This window comes from Mauremys mutica, chromosome 5 (assembly GCF_020497125.1).
Source record: "Mauremys mutica isolate MM-2020 ecotype Southern chromosome 5, ASM2049712v1, whole genome shotgun sequence".
Taxonomy (NCBI): domain Eukaryota; kingdom Metazoa; phylum Chordata; order Testudines; family Geoemydidae; genus Mauremys; species Mauremys mutica.
In genome coordinates, this window is record NC_059076.1 from 61,963,828 (window position 1) to 61,978,403 (window position 14,576).

The 14,576-nt window shown below is 37.3% G+C and overlaps 1 protein-coding gene across 1 annotated transcript in view; it reads right to left on the minus strand.

The window, feature by feature from the left end:
* LRBA (LPS responsive beige-like anchor protein) overlaps window positions 1–14,576 on the minus strand; it is a 574,974-nt gene that overhangs the window by 490,339 nt on the left and 70,059 nt on the right. Inside the window, exons 5-13 of the mRNA XM_045018763.1 lie at window positions 14,022–14,117; window positions 10,688–10,809; window positions 10,414–10,540; window positions 8,006–8,125; window positions 6,798–6,944; window positions 5,230–5,427; window positions 4,104–4,237; window positions 413–521; window positions 144–296 (exon numbers count right to left, since the gene is read on the minus strand). Coding sequence (XP_044874698.1) covers window positions 144–296; window positions 413–521; window positions 4,104–4,237; window positions 5,230–5,427; window positions 6,798–6,944; window positions 8,006–8,125; window positions 10,414–10,540; window positions 10,688–10,809; window positions 14,022–14,117 — 1,206 coding nt within the window. The remainder of the gene's footprint in view (window positions 1–143; window positions 297–412; window positions 522–4,103; window positions 4,238–5,229; window positions 5,428–6,797; window positions 6,945–8,005; window positions 8,126–10,413; window positions 10,541–10,687; window positions 10,810–14,021; window positions 14,118–14,576) is intronic.

Here is a 14,576-nt window from a genome sequence, read left to right on the forward strand (position 1 = left end):
AGCATAAAGGAAAAAGAAGAAGGGATCCTGATTGGGCCTTTGGATGCCACTTCATTAAGAATAAACAGTATCATCATCATCACCACCACCACGTATGTTCTAACCTGAACTGATACATGATTAACAAAACCAAAATATTTTACCTTCGCTGGTGTATGAATCCAGATTGCCGGGTTAAGGAGAATGTGATCACACAGCTGTTTAAGCAAAGGAATCCCATTGTGCAAATTACTCAGGTATTTAGCAAACGCAAGGCATAGTTCTAGCACAACTCTGGTAACATGGACTTTGGAAGACTGTTTAAAAAAAAGGCTTCTTTAGACTCATGTTTACAGAACTTTGACAATACAGAAAAATATTAGCAAAAGGATTCTGATAAGCTAACCTTAGATCAGTAGTGATTTTGTTTTACCTTTTCAAGACTATGTCCTATCACAAGGAAGCCCTTACAGGAAAGCATCTGCTCTTGCATAGCAATGGAGTTCTTCAGCAATTCCATGATGAAAGCCAGTAAAGTAGAACTGAAAAATACAGCATATTGAAATCATTCAGCTTCTTAAAGAAATATCAGGTATTTCAGAGAGTCATAGAAATTAGGTATTCAATTCCCTCACAGGAATATGTTCCCAGCTAAACTCTTTCATCTTCCAGCATAAGTACATTTAACACAACACTTAAATAGCTAAATTAAGATTTGGAATAAAGTTAAGATTAGAATTTGAAAACATTTAAGACTGCAAAGTTACAAGGTGGTCAGTCTCCTAGTTTCAACTGGATTTTCTCTACCTCAAAACTTTGAACTTTGTGATACTTTTCCAATATCAAAACACTCCTGAAACAACTTTTCACTGATTACTTCCAATTTTGAACCAGTTCTGCCATGCAATAGATCTATGTTCCATTCCAACTGCCATTCTCTTGCTTTCAGACAGGCCAAATGATGCTGGCAGCAATTCTGTTTAAAGTAGGACAAACTGCTTTGAACAACCCCTCCGTAGTCAGTGCCACTCCTTAACTGCTATGAAGTCTCAACAATTTCTGTGGCTGGAAGATCAGAGGTTGCAAAACAGAGCTGGAGCAAAGGAAAACTCGAAGATACTCAAGTTTTTTTTAGGTTTGAAGGTAACTGAGGGGTGGAGGAAGAAATGCACAAGAAGATTTTAGAACAGCAAAGATTTCTGCATTCAATGCAAAAATATTAACACAACGTTAAGATTGTCCAGTTAAGAACTCAAAAATCATGAACTGAGAAGCAAAAAATTTGTCTTTTCTTTTTACTGGTCCACTGTGAAGATGAGCTCCAACTCCACCGCCACCCCACCACACGCAAAACAAAGTTTTTTGGTTTGTTTTCCCCCCACCCCATCACAGAGACACTCATTTCTCTTGTAAGACCATGGTAAAAAAACTTTATGATGTTAGGTTGCAAACTGATGTTCATTCTCTCCTTCTCACTGCTCCCACTAACACTCAACCTAGGAATCAGCATGTGCATTTAAAGAGGTGATAAAGTTACACTTCATTTATCATTAATTAGTATATGAGCACATAATTAAAAATGATCCTAAGGCCTAAATGCAAGAAGGTTATATAGTCAAACTTAGCTTTTGTATTTCCTGATTTTAGAGAACTTAACTGTGTACACTTGATATTCCATTAGAGGGGTTTTGTACATAATTTTAGCATTATTTTTCTGCCTCTTTAAAAGAAAAAAATTCCATAGTTCTTTAACAGAATGCACATAAAAGGCTAATTAGTGCTTTGGTGTCAGTAAAATACACACCGTTAGACTTAAGTCCCTAGCTGGATCAGGACTGGCTATCGCCTATTAGTACTGTGGCTTACATACATATTTTTGTACATATACATTCATTGATATTGTAGAACTGATAAATGAAATGTTTTTAATTGTTCATTTTATTAATGTAACTTCTGTTCACCATTCACTACACTTGCCTACATTGTAACTTCTGTTCACTGTTTGCCATATTGTAATTCAAACCCCATTTTAAAACGCTCCATTTTGTAAAAGCTTCCTCCAACCTTCATTTTTGCAAACCCTGCTGTAATCTTATTAGTTTAGGTTAAATGTGTGACTGAGGTATGTATGGATGATGGAATCAACCTCCAGCCCCAGCCTGTCTTGATGAAATAGAGTTCAAACCCCACCGGCTGAAGATGCAGACAAGAGCCCTAACAAAGTAAGAAGTGTCCACCCTAAAAAGAAAAGGTACAATAGAAGAAAGATCAAAGCGAGGTCCGAGGCTGAAAGTCACACCTGCAATTGACGGGTGATCAATCATCAAACCCAGAGGCAGCGTGACACAGCAAGACCTATAGACTCTGGGTTCAAACTAAAGCCTACAAAAAGGATGGGTGAGATGGAAGACTTTGGAGGGTAACATTCTGCTGCCAACATGGAAGGACATCGGTGCATGCCCAACAGAGACCCAGCTCGTCCTTGTGCCCGGTTTTCCTGGCCAGTTAGCCGCTACAAGCTACGAACCCAAGCTGCAAAAACAAGCCATGAACTTAAGCTATCTTCAGGACTGGTAACTATGCAGCAGCTGCAGAACATCTGGTGTGTGTGTGTGTGGGGGGGGTATTAGGTATAATGTGTGTGTGTAGGTATTAGGTATAATGTGTGTGTATAAGGATTAAGATATTAGTTATTGGTCATAAATCACATTGTCATCATAATAAATGTGGCATCTTTGTCTTGCCCCCTGAAAAGATCCTGTGTAGTTTTGTCTGTACAACAGTATAAACCTTTATCATTGTACACATGGTTATGGAGTACTATAAATTGCACATTTATAAGCGTATAACTTATTACTACTGAATTTATTTCTTTTAGACATGATTTTATAAGTCTTAACACAAGAGCCAAGTGGGAGAAAATCAGTTTAACAGTTGTGAAGTTACTAGCTTTTGAAGCTGACAAAACAGCTTTATGAGTTTATATTTAAATTAGGAATTAAGGAGATTTTTTTAAATGCCTAAAGGAATTAGGAGCAGAAATCAATGGGTTTAAATCCTTTATGCACTTCTGAAAATCACACCCTAAATATGGATTTTTCTTCAAATACGTGTCTATATCTTTATCAGTTTTCTAATGATCATGCCCAGAACATAATTTACAAATAGTAATAACTTTACTAAATGAAAACCACTTTTAATCCAGGCAAAGGTACTAGCCCTCAGTAAAAGATACATGTATGCCTACTGCTATGGAAGGATATTGCTTCAGTTTCCCTTACACTCACCCCATAAAAACAAATTAGCCAAAGAGGTAAATGTGTTTTGGAAAGTTTTGAGTTTGTAAAACAAGTGGTTCTAATGGAAACTTTTTTGCAATGTTAACTACAGAGTGTATTATGAGTCCCTTACAATTTTAACATCCTTGACAACCCATACAAAGCTTGAGTTAGCCTGGGCACATACATCTTTCAATCATCATGCACTATAGGCCAGGATCATCAACTTATCTTCCGTGGAGCTTCAAGAAGCTTTTCTCCCCCACATTGATAGGAAAGAAATCATGTAGATTTTTCATATTTCTAGTACCCCATAAATACATTACATAACTATAGCATGATGTACATATTTGTTTTCATTTGTGCAAGTTTACACAGAAAACATCGTGCCAATAATCTTGATCTCAGCTCAAGGTCCTGTTCACATGAGGCTTAACAACTTCTGGCCTTGAGAATAGAAATAAAGCATCCAAATAATAATGCTACAATTCCATTAGTTGGAGTTAATTCTTTGCCTAATAGCTAAACAGACATGGTTTCCAGTTTAACCTTCAGTTATTTTATTAACTGTATTTAATAGAAGCTGTGCATTTCAGTCACTTAAGGGAGATGTAATCTTCAATTTATTGTGTTTATGTAGAGAAGCCTGACATAAGAAGTTTTCCCTTTACTTGCTGCTCTCTCTTACTGGTGAAAAAAAGAATTGTAAACTATAAGAATTCTTTACAACATAAGGTAGCTAGCTCGCTCTGTGGCCATTTAAATTAAGCAAAAACCCATTTCACTTAAATTAAAATGAGTTGAAGTTAAAATGGAAGACGAAATGAGGTAGCCATACATACTCACCAAACAGTTGTGTCAACTTGGTCCAAAGAATATTGCCTATGGTCTAACTGTGCAAACAGAGGAAAAAGTACCTGCACTCCTCCAATTGAATGCATAGCACTTTGGATAGAATGTGTTAGGACTGCTTTCACATCCTGACAAAGAAGAATTAAAAGAAGATTAAAACCTTTTCTAAAACCACTTTAAAAACAGTTATTTGACTTAAATACTTCAGAGTATCTTTAATATAAAATCAGATTATTACCACGCAAAGAAATTACTACAAGTAACGGCTACTACTGTTGAGGAGACAACCACAAAAAAGATGTCCCAGTCCCAGAGCCTGGGATTCCTGTCTACTGTGCTGGTCCTCAAAGATGACTTTAGATGGGCACATAGGTTGTGGCCAGCATCTAAAGCAAAACATGGTCTCTGGTAACAGAGCAGCTCCATAGCTTGCTGGCCTTTCCTTAAGTGCCCCTGTGCTCTCCTGAAGTGGCGGAGAGCAAGGTGTTAGAGGCCCTGGGATGGAAGAAGCAAGAGTTACAATAGAATGTCCCCAAGAAAAAACACTGGGGGGGTTGGACTTTTTAGGGGGGCGGGGGCGAAGGAGGAGGAAGAAGGCTGTTTTTAAAGTTATTTTCTAAAAACTTTTGCCGTGTTTCTAAAAAAAAATTCTGATGTAACCTTCCTGAAGACAAATTTAATTGGGACTCTAAGAATGGAAAAGTGAGCAAGTTCACTTAGGGAAGGGAAGGGTGACATGGCTGTACACTGATAGGGGTACAGTGCACAGGTGTGATGCAATGAGAAGCAGCAAAATTGGTTAGGAGAGGTTGGAAACCCCACCCTCTTGGGATGCCTGACCAGAAGTGATAGGAAAGGGGAGCCTGATGTAAGGAGTAGTAGTGGGGAGAAGTCAGGAGGCTTGATGACAAAGGGAGGAGAGTTACTTTAAAGAGCTGGGAACAATTCTCCACACCTCCAATTAAAAAGCTTGAGGAAGGAGAGCAGTGCAGTTCTGATAGCTTCTCCCGATTAGTCTATTATGTGGGGCCCTCTCACCTGGCACTAAAATCCTGGTTACAGACATCACACGTACAAGCCATTTTTCTCCTTAGAAAGTCTACTAAAAGTGCCAAAGTACCTGAAGCATGAGAGCATGTGGTGAATGAACAAAGATAGAAGGGTTATCCTTGGGGGATGATTCTAGACAGAGCTGTGCATCAGTAGCCCTTGGATTGTACATGAAAGCAATAGCACTGGACAATTTGCCATCATATAGTAACAGTTTGTGATGCTCAGCAAGGAAGAGATCACTTTCTGTCTTGAATTTAAATGTTCCCTAGAATGATGGAAGAAAGAAAAAAAATTAAGGTGACTTGCACTGAAAATACAATAGGAAACAAAATAATTACAACAGCATTACTCCTCTATTCTAGCAATGCATCAGAACAGTCCCACTACAACACCGTTAGCTCAGGACAATTTTTGCAGAGTTAGTATTATATAGCATTTACATTCTGGAAGCTAAGAAAAACATAAGAAAATATAGTGCCTATTACTCAGTGTTCACTTAGAAGCTCTTTGGGCAGAGGTAAAGACAAAAAAAATGTTGCGTTGGTACAGCACGTAGGGGCCACAATCCCCAATTGAGGTCCATCAGGGTTTCCACAATGCAAACAATAAATAAGTAAATAGCATAACAGAACTAAACCTCAGTGCTCATCACTTTTAATGTGTTAAATTAGGTATCAAGATACTTTTCTGGCATGAAAAAATAAATAAAAAATAAATAAATAAAAAAGAAGATCTAGCCACAGTTAACAGTTAGTGCTCTATCGACTTAGACAGCATGTCCCTCCCCATCACCCAAAAATCCAAAGCAGAACTCCTGAGAAGCGAACACGAGAGTAAAGACAGCAAACAGAGTTTATTATTTGCATTAGCCTTGTTTTAATACCAAGTTGGTATTAAATATGTGCCAACTTGGGTGGGGGGAGAGGTTGTGTTTTGTTTAATACACATACAGTCTATTTCATTTCATGGAGTAGGACTGGAGTTTTATAGATCAGAAGAGATGAAAAAAACAAAAACACCAGCAAACAAGTCTACTGCTGTGCCACAACTCCCACTCTGACCATGAATTTATATCAAGAATGGTTTTTAATTACATCATCAAATGCTCTCTTCTCATGCAGATGGGCCTGTAGCATTTTTATAAATCAGTTATGCAAGGCAGGTTATGCATCATGGTAAAAATAGGAAACATTAAATATATAGAAAGTCAGAGTCACATTACTGAGCAAAATATTTTTTGTAATAAAATTATGCAAAAAACTGTTTAAAACCATTTAAAAACCCAGGTGACTATAGAGTTATATTTATAAAAGTTCATGCTCACTAGCAGCTGGATGGGGTTACAAAGCCCAAAAAAACCCTCAACTGTCACATTTTTCTCAAGAAAATAATGTGATAGGTTTGTCATGGACATGATCTATACATTCATTTTTCTCCTCTTTACACTTTTATAAAATGGAATAGATTAATTTAAATTTTGTGATACTAGATACTTTATTTCTATAAGCCTATGTAAAATAAAAATAGGCTGGTAAGAACACTGTATACATCATCATCATTGACATCCTAAAATACTCCAGAAATTGACTTATTAGAATTAATCTTTTGTGTACTATTGACTCAATTCCAAAATACCTTGTATCCCAGGCCAAGCTGATAAATGGCAAAAATCTGAGCAGCATTGAGAGCGTCACTAAAAAGGTAAACAGCTGTCATTTGCCCACAAAACACTCGATTAGCATCTGCTGTTTCTGAAGAACCCAGGAAACATTTATCAAATGTCTGAAAAGGACAACACAGGATAGTTGTACACAATAAAAGACAAGAAAGGATTCAATGTGAAGCACACAAGTATTAATCATGTGTATTATGTATTTGTTGTTCTTAAGAAAAGCAATACATTTATTTTACACACAAAACAGCCTTTCAATATTATAATTGATCAAATATTTTTCGACAGGCAAAAAGCAAAATTTCCCTCTCCCAACTCAAATAAATTATCATAGCCAAGGCAAGTAAACTGGATGTCCAAGCTGGTAACGCTTTCATTCTAATTTTGAAAGGAAGCATTAATAAAGTAAATGTTTTCAAAACCTGCAGTTTTAAAAAGAGTTTGTTTTATAAGCAAAACAGTTATTTTTCATTTTATTTAGCTGTCAATGTCTAGAATTTGTAAAATACATAATATACAATATTAATTAAAAATAAACTATGTTCTCTGCAATTTTTACTCTACTCAAATACTGATAGGACATATCTGCAAATATATACACGTCGAGAGAGTTAAGAAGCTAAGTTCTAGAACTGTCATACATCATCAGAAAGTAAGCTATTTCTGTAGTATTAGGGTAACATTAATTGTACTGGTGTCTCAATACCATGTTGGAGATCAGTATTATCAGACTGTCGTCCACATATTAGGAGAGCAGAAAGTGAAACTGCAGAAGAGGAAAATGAGTTTTTAAAGAGACATGATAGTGTTCATCTATAGGGCCCAATCCTGCACATAGTTAAGCATACACATAACTTTACTCCAGTGACTAATCAATGGACTGTTTATTTAAGTAATATAATGGATGTGCTTAGGTGTTTGCAGAACTGGACCCATAACTTTTACTGACCATCTAGCACACTGACTACATTTGCATTCTCTTAGTTGAAATGCAATGTGTGTCACCAGGTACAGTTTTTTTAAATTATTTATTCAAAATTCTGTTAGAAAACCTACTTTTTTCCTCTCAAGCCAGGTTATCAAAACGTAAAAATATAATCAAGCGTAAAAAAAATTTCAGCCATTCCAAGTATGAAATTAAGTAACATAAAATTAAATAAAAGCTACTTACATCACTGGTATTGACAAACCACGTTATCTCTCCATACGATGCTAGTTCTCCATTCACATAGCACCGAAGTTCACTGTTCTTCCAGCGGTTATAGATATGCACTATAGTAACCATATACCACTGAATAATAAGAGAATAATTATTGATACTTTAAGCCTGTAAGTATGTTTTAAAAGTTACTCAAAATAGCTGGTCCCAGAAGATCAAAACTATTGATATGAGTTATGAAAAGGCAGAAAACTTTTTGAAGATGACTTAGGGATTTCTTTAAATTAATGTGAAAGAAATGCAAAGTTCATTGCTGGCCTAGCCTAATTCACTGTACCCAAACAGTGTGCTCAGTCACCCTGTTTACTGACAAATAGATGTATGATCTTAAAGGAGATACATGGTCACGGTACACAACTTTTTCCTGACAACACTAAGGGCACTATTTATGCCAAAATAACTGACAAAATAAATAAATATTGTATCTTGCTTTGTTAATTTTGTTGGGCTTAGTGCAATGAATTTTTTGCAATCATTCCAAAAGAGCAGCAAGGATTACACCAAAGCTTAAAGATTCTCCAAGGACTGTGTGTCAAATGGTAAACCAGAATCCATATGAACAGCAAGGGATTACTGATCAGAATTACCAAAATGTGTTTGGAGACCTGCTCTCCCACAGATGTTTACTTTTTTTTTTCCTTCAGAAACACCAGACAAATGCTCCATTTGAGAAAGCAAACATTTTCAAGTCTACTAAATATTCAAGGAAGCCTTGAACAATGGCATTTAAATCAAGTCATGACATGTTGCTAAATATGATTATTCAATAATGTGGAATAACTCATCGTAGTTGAGAAGACTGGATACACTGAATAATTACAAAGTATGATTCATTTAGTGTATTCTCTTACACATGATTCTGTGTTCTTGAAACTGCTTGAGAAAAACATTAAGCCTTTGACTAGATCAGGACAACAAGGTGTTTGTTTCATAACCATGTTAGCCAACACATGTTAATACATATTTTTGTAAACAAACAACACTATCTGTCTATCGCCAGTGCTAAGTGGAGTTTAAAAACCATACTAGTTGGTTGTGATCACACTAGGTAGAATAGTTATAAACAGTTATTCCTGGGGTCAAAGAAGAGTAACCTGTTTTTTGTCAAAGTTGGTGTATTGACTGCTTTGAGTCCTGTCTGTCCTCATCTATACACTCTTCCCTCCTGGGAAGTCCCCAGTAGATTCTTCAACACTCCATCAGCCCAGGAATTATCAGGGAAGATGTAACATGTATAATAACGCAGGGCCGCACAGAGGGGAGGGCAAGAGGGGCAATTTGCCCCAGGCCCCGGGCCCAGCAGGGGCCCCCACGAGAGTTTTTCGGGGCCCCTGGAGCAGGGTACTTCACTTGCTCCGGGGGCCCCGGAAAACTCTCGTGGGGCCCAGGGCCCCGGAGCTTCTTCCACTCCGGGTCTTCGGCAGCAATTCGGCAGCGGGGGCCCCCCACCGAAGACCCCAGGCCCCCTGAATCCTCTGGGCGGCCCTGTAATAATGATAATACCTAGCTATAATACAGCACTTCGGTCAATAGCTTTCAAAGCACTTTACAAAAGAGGTAAGCATCATCATCATCTCCATTTCACAGATGAAGAAACTAAGACATAGAGGGGAAGTGACTTGCCCAATATCACCCAGCCGGCTATAATAAATACATTTTAGTACACCTATAAGTTCCTATTTTGCTAATTTTTAAAAAGTTAAAAACAATAACATTGTGGTGTATGTTACTTAGTTTAATCATATCAGGAGTCAGCCCTAACAAGTGAAGTCTTCTATTTATTCACTAAACAGGATGTGAATTCCATAAGCTGTAAAAGTGAAAGTTTTCCTACACTTTTCCAGTAATTTCCCAGATCCTGATAGCTATTCAATCTTTACCATTTTTGCTGCATAAATACCAACTGATGTGGACACTTGTCCAGCAAGAAACAAAGACCATCAACTCATTACACTGAATCAAGCCAACAGCCAGTAGATCTAAATTTCAGTCACTATTCACCTAGGCCACATGTGATTTACTCTTTAGTAAATTGCATTTTTTTCTTTTACACTTGGGAATGTATTAAATCACAATCTTAAAAAATGGCAGGTTACTATGTACATTTGTTTAAGTTTTACTTGTAAAAGTTGGTATTATTCACTTCTCTAAATAATGCCAACTGATACTATTGGTAATATTTTTGCACATATTTTTCTTGGTCCATATGAAGTTAGTGATTAGCAAACAAAACAGAACACTCCCCTGAGCTTACTAGGACACTGGTCTAAATAAAAAATCAATACAATTAATGGCTAATTACACACATGTACCTAGGTAATTTATGGCACTTCTTTGAATTATTTACTTGCTTAACCCACCTTCTGTGGCTTGAAATCAAATTTCACACAGTGCTGGAATCCTTTTCCCTTTGACTTTATTGATGTCACAATCAAACAGCCTCCAACAAAGTGAGCAGAATAACCAAGTCCTTTGTTTGTTCGAAAACTACAAAAAAGTTTTTTTAAAGAAATGAAACTAAATTTGCATGTAAACAAGAAAAATTAGGGTTTTTTTTCAGTGTAAGTAGAGACCATTGAAAAATGAATATAAATGGAAAAAAACATTAGAAACCTAGGTTTTCATAATACATACCAATATAAGTAAGGTTTATCCTTATCCACATTGATATTATTTACAGGATCCATTCTTAACCAAGTGTGAAAGGTAAATCCATTCTGGTAGGGCCACTTGGCTATAGGAGGTAAGGCAATAGCCTAAAGGAAGTAATATATATATTTAATATAGGAAGATATAACATAAAATCATTTATGAATTAAGACAGGACATGGTGCAAGTTAGTCTTCTAATGTCTTACTGCAATAATAACATGGCCCAAGCTTTGTTTCTTTTTTTTTAAAGAATCTTTAGATTATAAAGATTTCATGACAAAAATATTTATACCTCAATAAAAATAACTTATAATGAAACTAAACTTTTTTGCAGAAATATTTGGTCCAAAATTGCCTTAAGCTCATCTTGTTCTGTTGTGTACTAACAGAAAAGTGAAATTTACAGACTCATGATCGCTACAATGCTGGCACACCAGATTGCATCTCAAAGAGGAGGAAAGTAACTGACTGTGGAAAGAAGTTAGGCATAAAAATGCAAGTCTCTAGATTTTGCCTGAAACAGTCTTATCTGCAGAAAATTCATGCCTATCTTAGCCCTGCAGAAAAATATAGACATGAGAACGTGAGACTTATAACCCTGTTTTCAAAAGAAGACATTACGTAATCCTTCCAGCCAAAATTTTCCCATAAAAACACAGTACCTACATTAACTAGAAAGTCTGTAAATTGCTAACTATATGCTCAACAATTTTTATAGTATTTGATTCTTTGTTTTGAACAGTTTTTAAGCATTACCATTCACCTTTCATCATTTTGCTTCACAGACTTGCAATGTAAATTTCAACTCAGATTTCCATAACCCTCTGATCAAAGATGCTGTCCAGATGATCAATACCAATGAACAAAAACATCAAAGAACGTAAGTGTTGCCAGACTCCTCATTATGCTCCCCAACTCTGTGTAGCTATCCCTGCCCAAACACAATGCTATAAACAGGCCCAGCTCTACTGTTTTTGCTGCCCCAAGCAGCGCGCCGAATTGCCACCGTGGACGGCGGGGGCAGTCTGTGTGCCGTTAGGGCAGCACGCACATTTCCACAGAAGACAGAAGCTGCTGCCGAATTGCCACTGCCGCAGAAACGCGCATGCCACCCTAACAGCACACGGACTGCCCCCGCTGTCCGCGGCAGCAATTCGGCATGCTGCTTGGGGCGGCAAAAACACACCCGGACTGCCGCCCCTTGCACATTGTCGCCTCAAGCACCTGCTTGGAATGCTGGTGCCTGGAGCTGGCCCTGGCTATAAATCCTTCTGTAAAGCTGTAATTCACTAATAAGTCTACATGTCTGAGACTGACTCAATTTTTTTGGGCTGATATCACAACAATTGGTTTAACTCACAGAGCTTTTTAGGATGGCTTGTCTAATTATCTAAAATATTAAGATTCCTATAATATTAAGTTTCTCATTGTCTTGAGGCACTTAAATACTATTTACAGTATAAGAATCTAATAAAACAATGTACAAGTAACCAAAATAATGTTAATACGCCCATTATAATTATCATATAGTGAAGGTTTCAGAAATATTTCTATTTTTATCTTTATTTTTCAGTCCCTTAAATTTTCATTTACATACAATTTATTTTGGGCTTAAGTATGTTATGTTTAATTTCAAGACAGAAGGTGGTTTGTGTGTGATCTTGAGTGCAGAGAATATATATGGAAGGAGAGATTGTGAGATGATCCAATGACTATCTTTTGCGTTATGTGTGAGGTTGTGAAAACATACGTTTTACTTTTAACAACTAAAAGATTTGAGTTATAGGAGACAAAATTTTGATGAACTTGATCCTTAGTGAGGACAACTGCATGATGTTTTTGAACATATTTGATTTAAAAATAAAAATTGTTTTTAGTGTACAAATTATTTACCATCAACGAATGCCACAAAATTTATACTGAATTCAAGTATTTACTGTGCCATCGTTAGGACCCTACCAAATTCACAGTCCATTTTGGTCAATTTCACAGTCATAGGATTTTAAAAATTGTAAATTTCATGATTTCAGCTATTTAAATCTGAAATGTCACTGTGTTATAATTGTAGGGGCCTAACCAAAAAAAGCAGTTGGGGGAGGGGGGTCACAAGGTTATTGTAGGGCAGGTTGCAGTACTGCTACCCCTACTTCTGTGCTGCTGATGATGGCGGTGTTACCTTCAGAGCTGGGCAGCTGGAGAGCAGCGGCTGCTGGCCAGAATAACCAGCTCTGAAAGCAGAGCCGCCGCCAGCAGCAGTGCAGACGTAAGGATGGCATGGTATTGCCATACTTACTTCTGCACTGCTGCCTGCAAAACTGGGCCCTCAATCAGCCGCCGCTGCTCTCCGGCCACCCAGCTCTGAAGGCAGAGCAGAGGTAAGGATGGCAATACCGCAACCCCACTAAAATAACCTTGCAGCCCCCCTGCAATTCCCTTTTGGATCAGGACCCCGAATTTGAGAAACTCTGTTCTCCCCCCATGAAATCTGTATAGCATAGGGTAAAATCACACAAAAGACCAGATTTCACAGGGGGAGGCCAGATTTCACGGTCCTTGATGCATTTTTCATGGCTGCGAATTTGGTAGGGCCCTAGCCATAGTGTTAGCTTTATCCTGGTGTTTCTCAGCAATATTTTGGTAGTATTTCTTATGTGTAATAGAAACTGCAGTAAAACAGTGCAGTAAATGCTGATTTTTTTCCATATGGCCAGCGTATAAATGAGTCAGCTCATAAAGAGAGCATGTGCTGTTATATTCACATGTATGATGTCTGATCATTTGAGTGGGGGGAAGTCTCCGGGGAGGTTCCGTGTCTCTTGCCATAAAAAGGAACAGACAGCGGAATTGAGCCAACTTTCAATTTGGTGCATTCTGGGGCTTCCACAGGAGTGCCTCCCAAACGTGTATAATATTAGGGGATTCCGTTGTGTGCTGCACATTAAGGCAGACACCACTGCTAAGGAATATTGAGAGAAGAAATAAAGACAGACAAAGATTCTGCTTGCAACAAATAAGAGTGAGTTAACTGAATCAATCTCACAAAATGGGCTACGGGCTATTACTTGTACCCGATCTTTCTTTAGCTAAGATGGTTTGTCCTTCCATAAAGGTAGTGCATATTTAATAGTAACATATTTCAGTTAATCTTAATGTAGTTACCACCTTCAAAAAAATAAGTCTCTCTAGGAACAATGTCAGACTGGTGAATATAACTGTATACATGAAACAAGAGAGCCAAATGAGAATAGGCAAGAAAAGAGCCAGTAGTAAGAGGAGGATAACAAATAAAGGTATAGAAAATGTATATAACCACTTACTGCAGCACTTTTTCCTGGAAAGTTGAAGAAGGCATCAGGACCATATTTATGAGGCATGTGTTTTAATACAGACAATAATTTTCCAGCATGTGGTGGCTATTAAAAGAAATTATCACAAATATTAAACATGTTTATATTATTCTGATACACATTATAAGAAAGGATGCCATTTGACACATTTCTCATCCTTCCACAGACAAACACTAGGCCACCACATTACTCAGGAGAGTAATAGTCAAGGAAGAGTGTCAACCCAAAATTCATCTTAGACACCAACAGCCCAGTTCTGCTCCAGCTAACTTTTCCTATTGAATTCAGTGGCAGTAATCTCAAAATAAAACTTGAGAGCTTAAATCAATTTATTATATCAAGTGTTATAGTTATGGTTGCAGGCCAACAGTTTTAAGACTGTTTTTTCACTTGCCTATAACTTCCAGAGGTGTAAAACTTTTAATGACTGGTCCTTCTCTGAGGTGAGAAGTAAAAAAATTCCTTTAAACTCCCTCAGAGTTACAGGGAGTGCGGGGGAAGAGGGGAAGAATGAAAATCATGTTT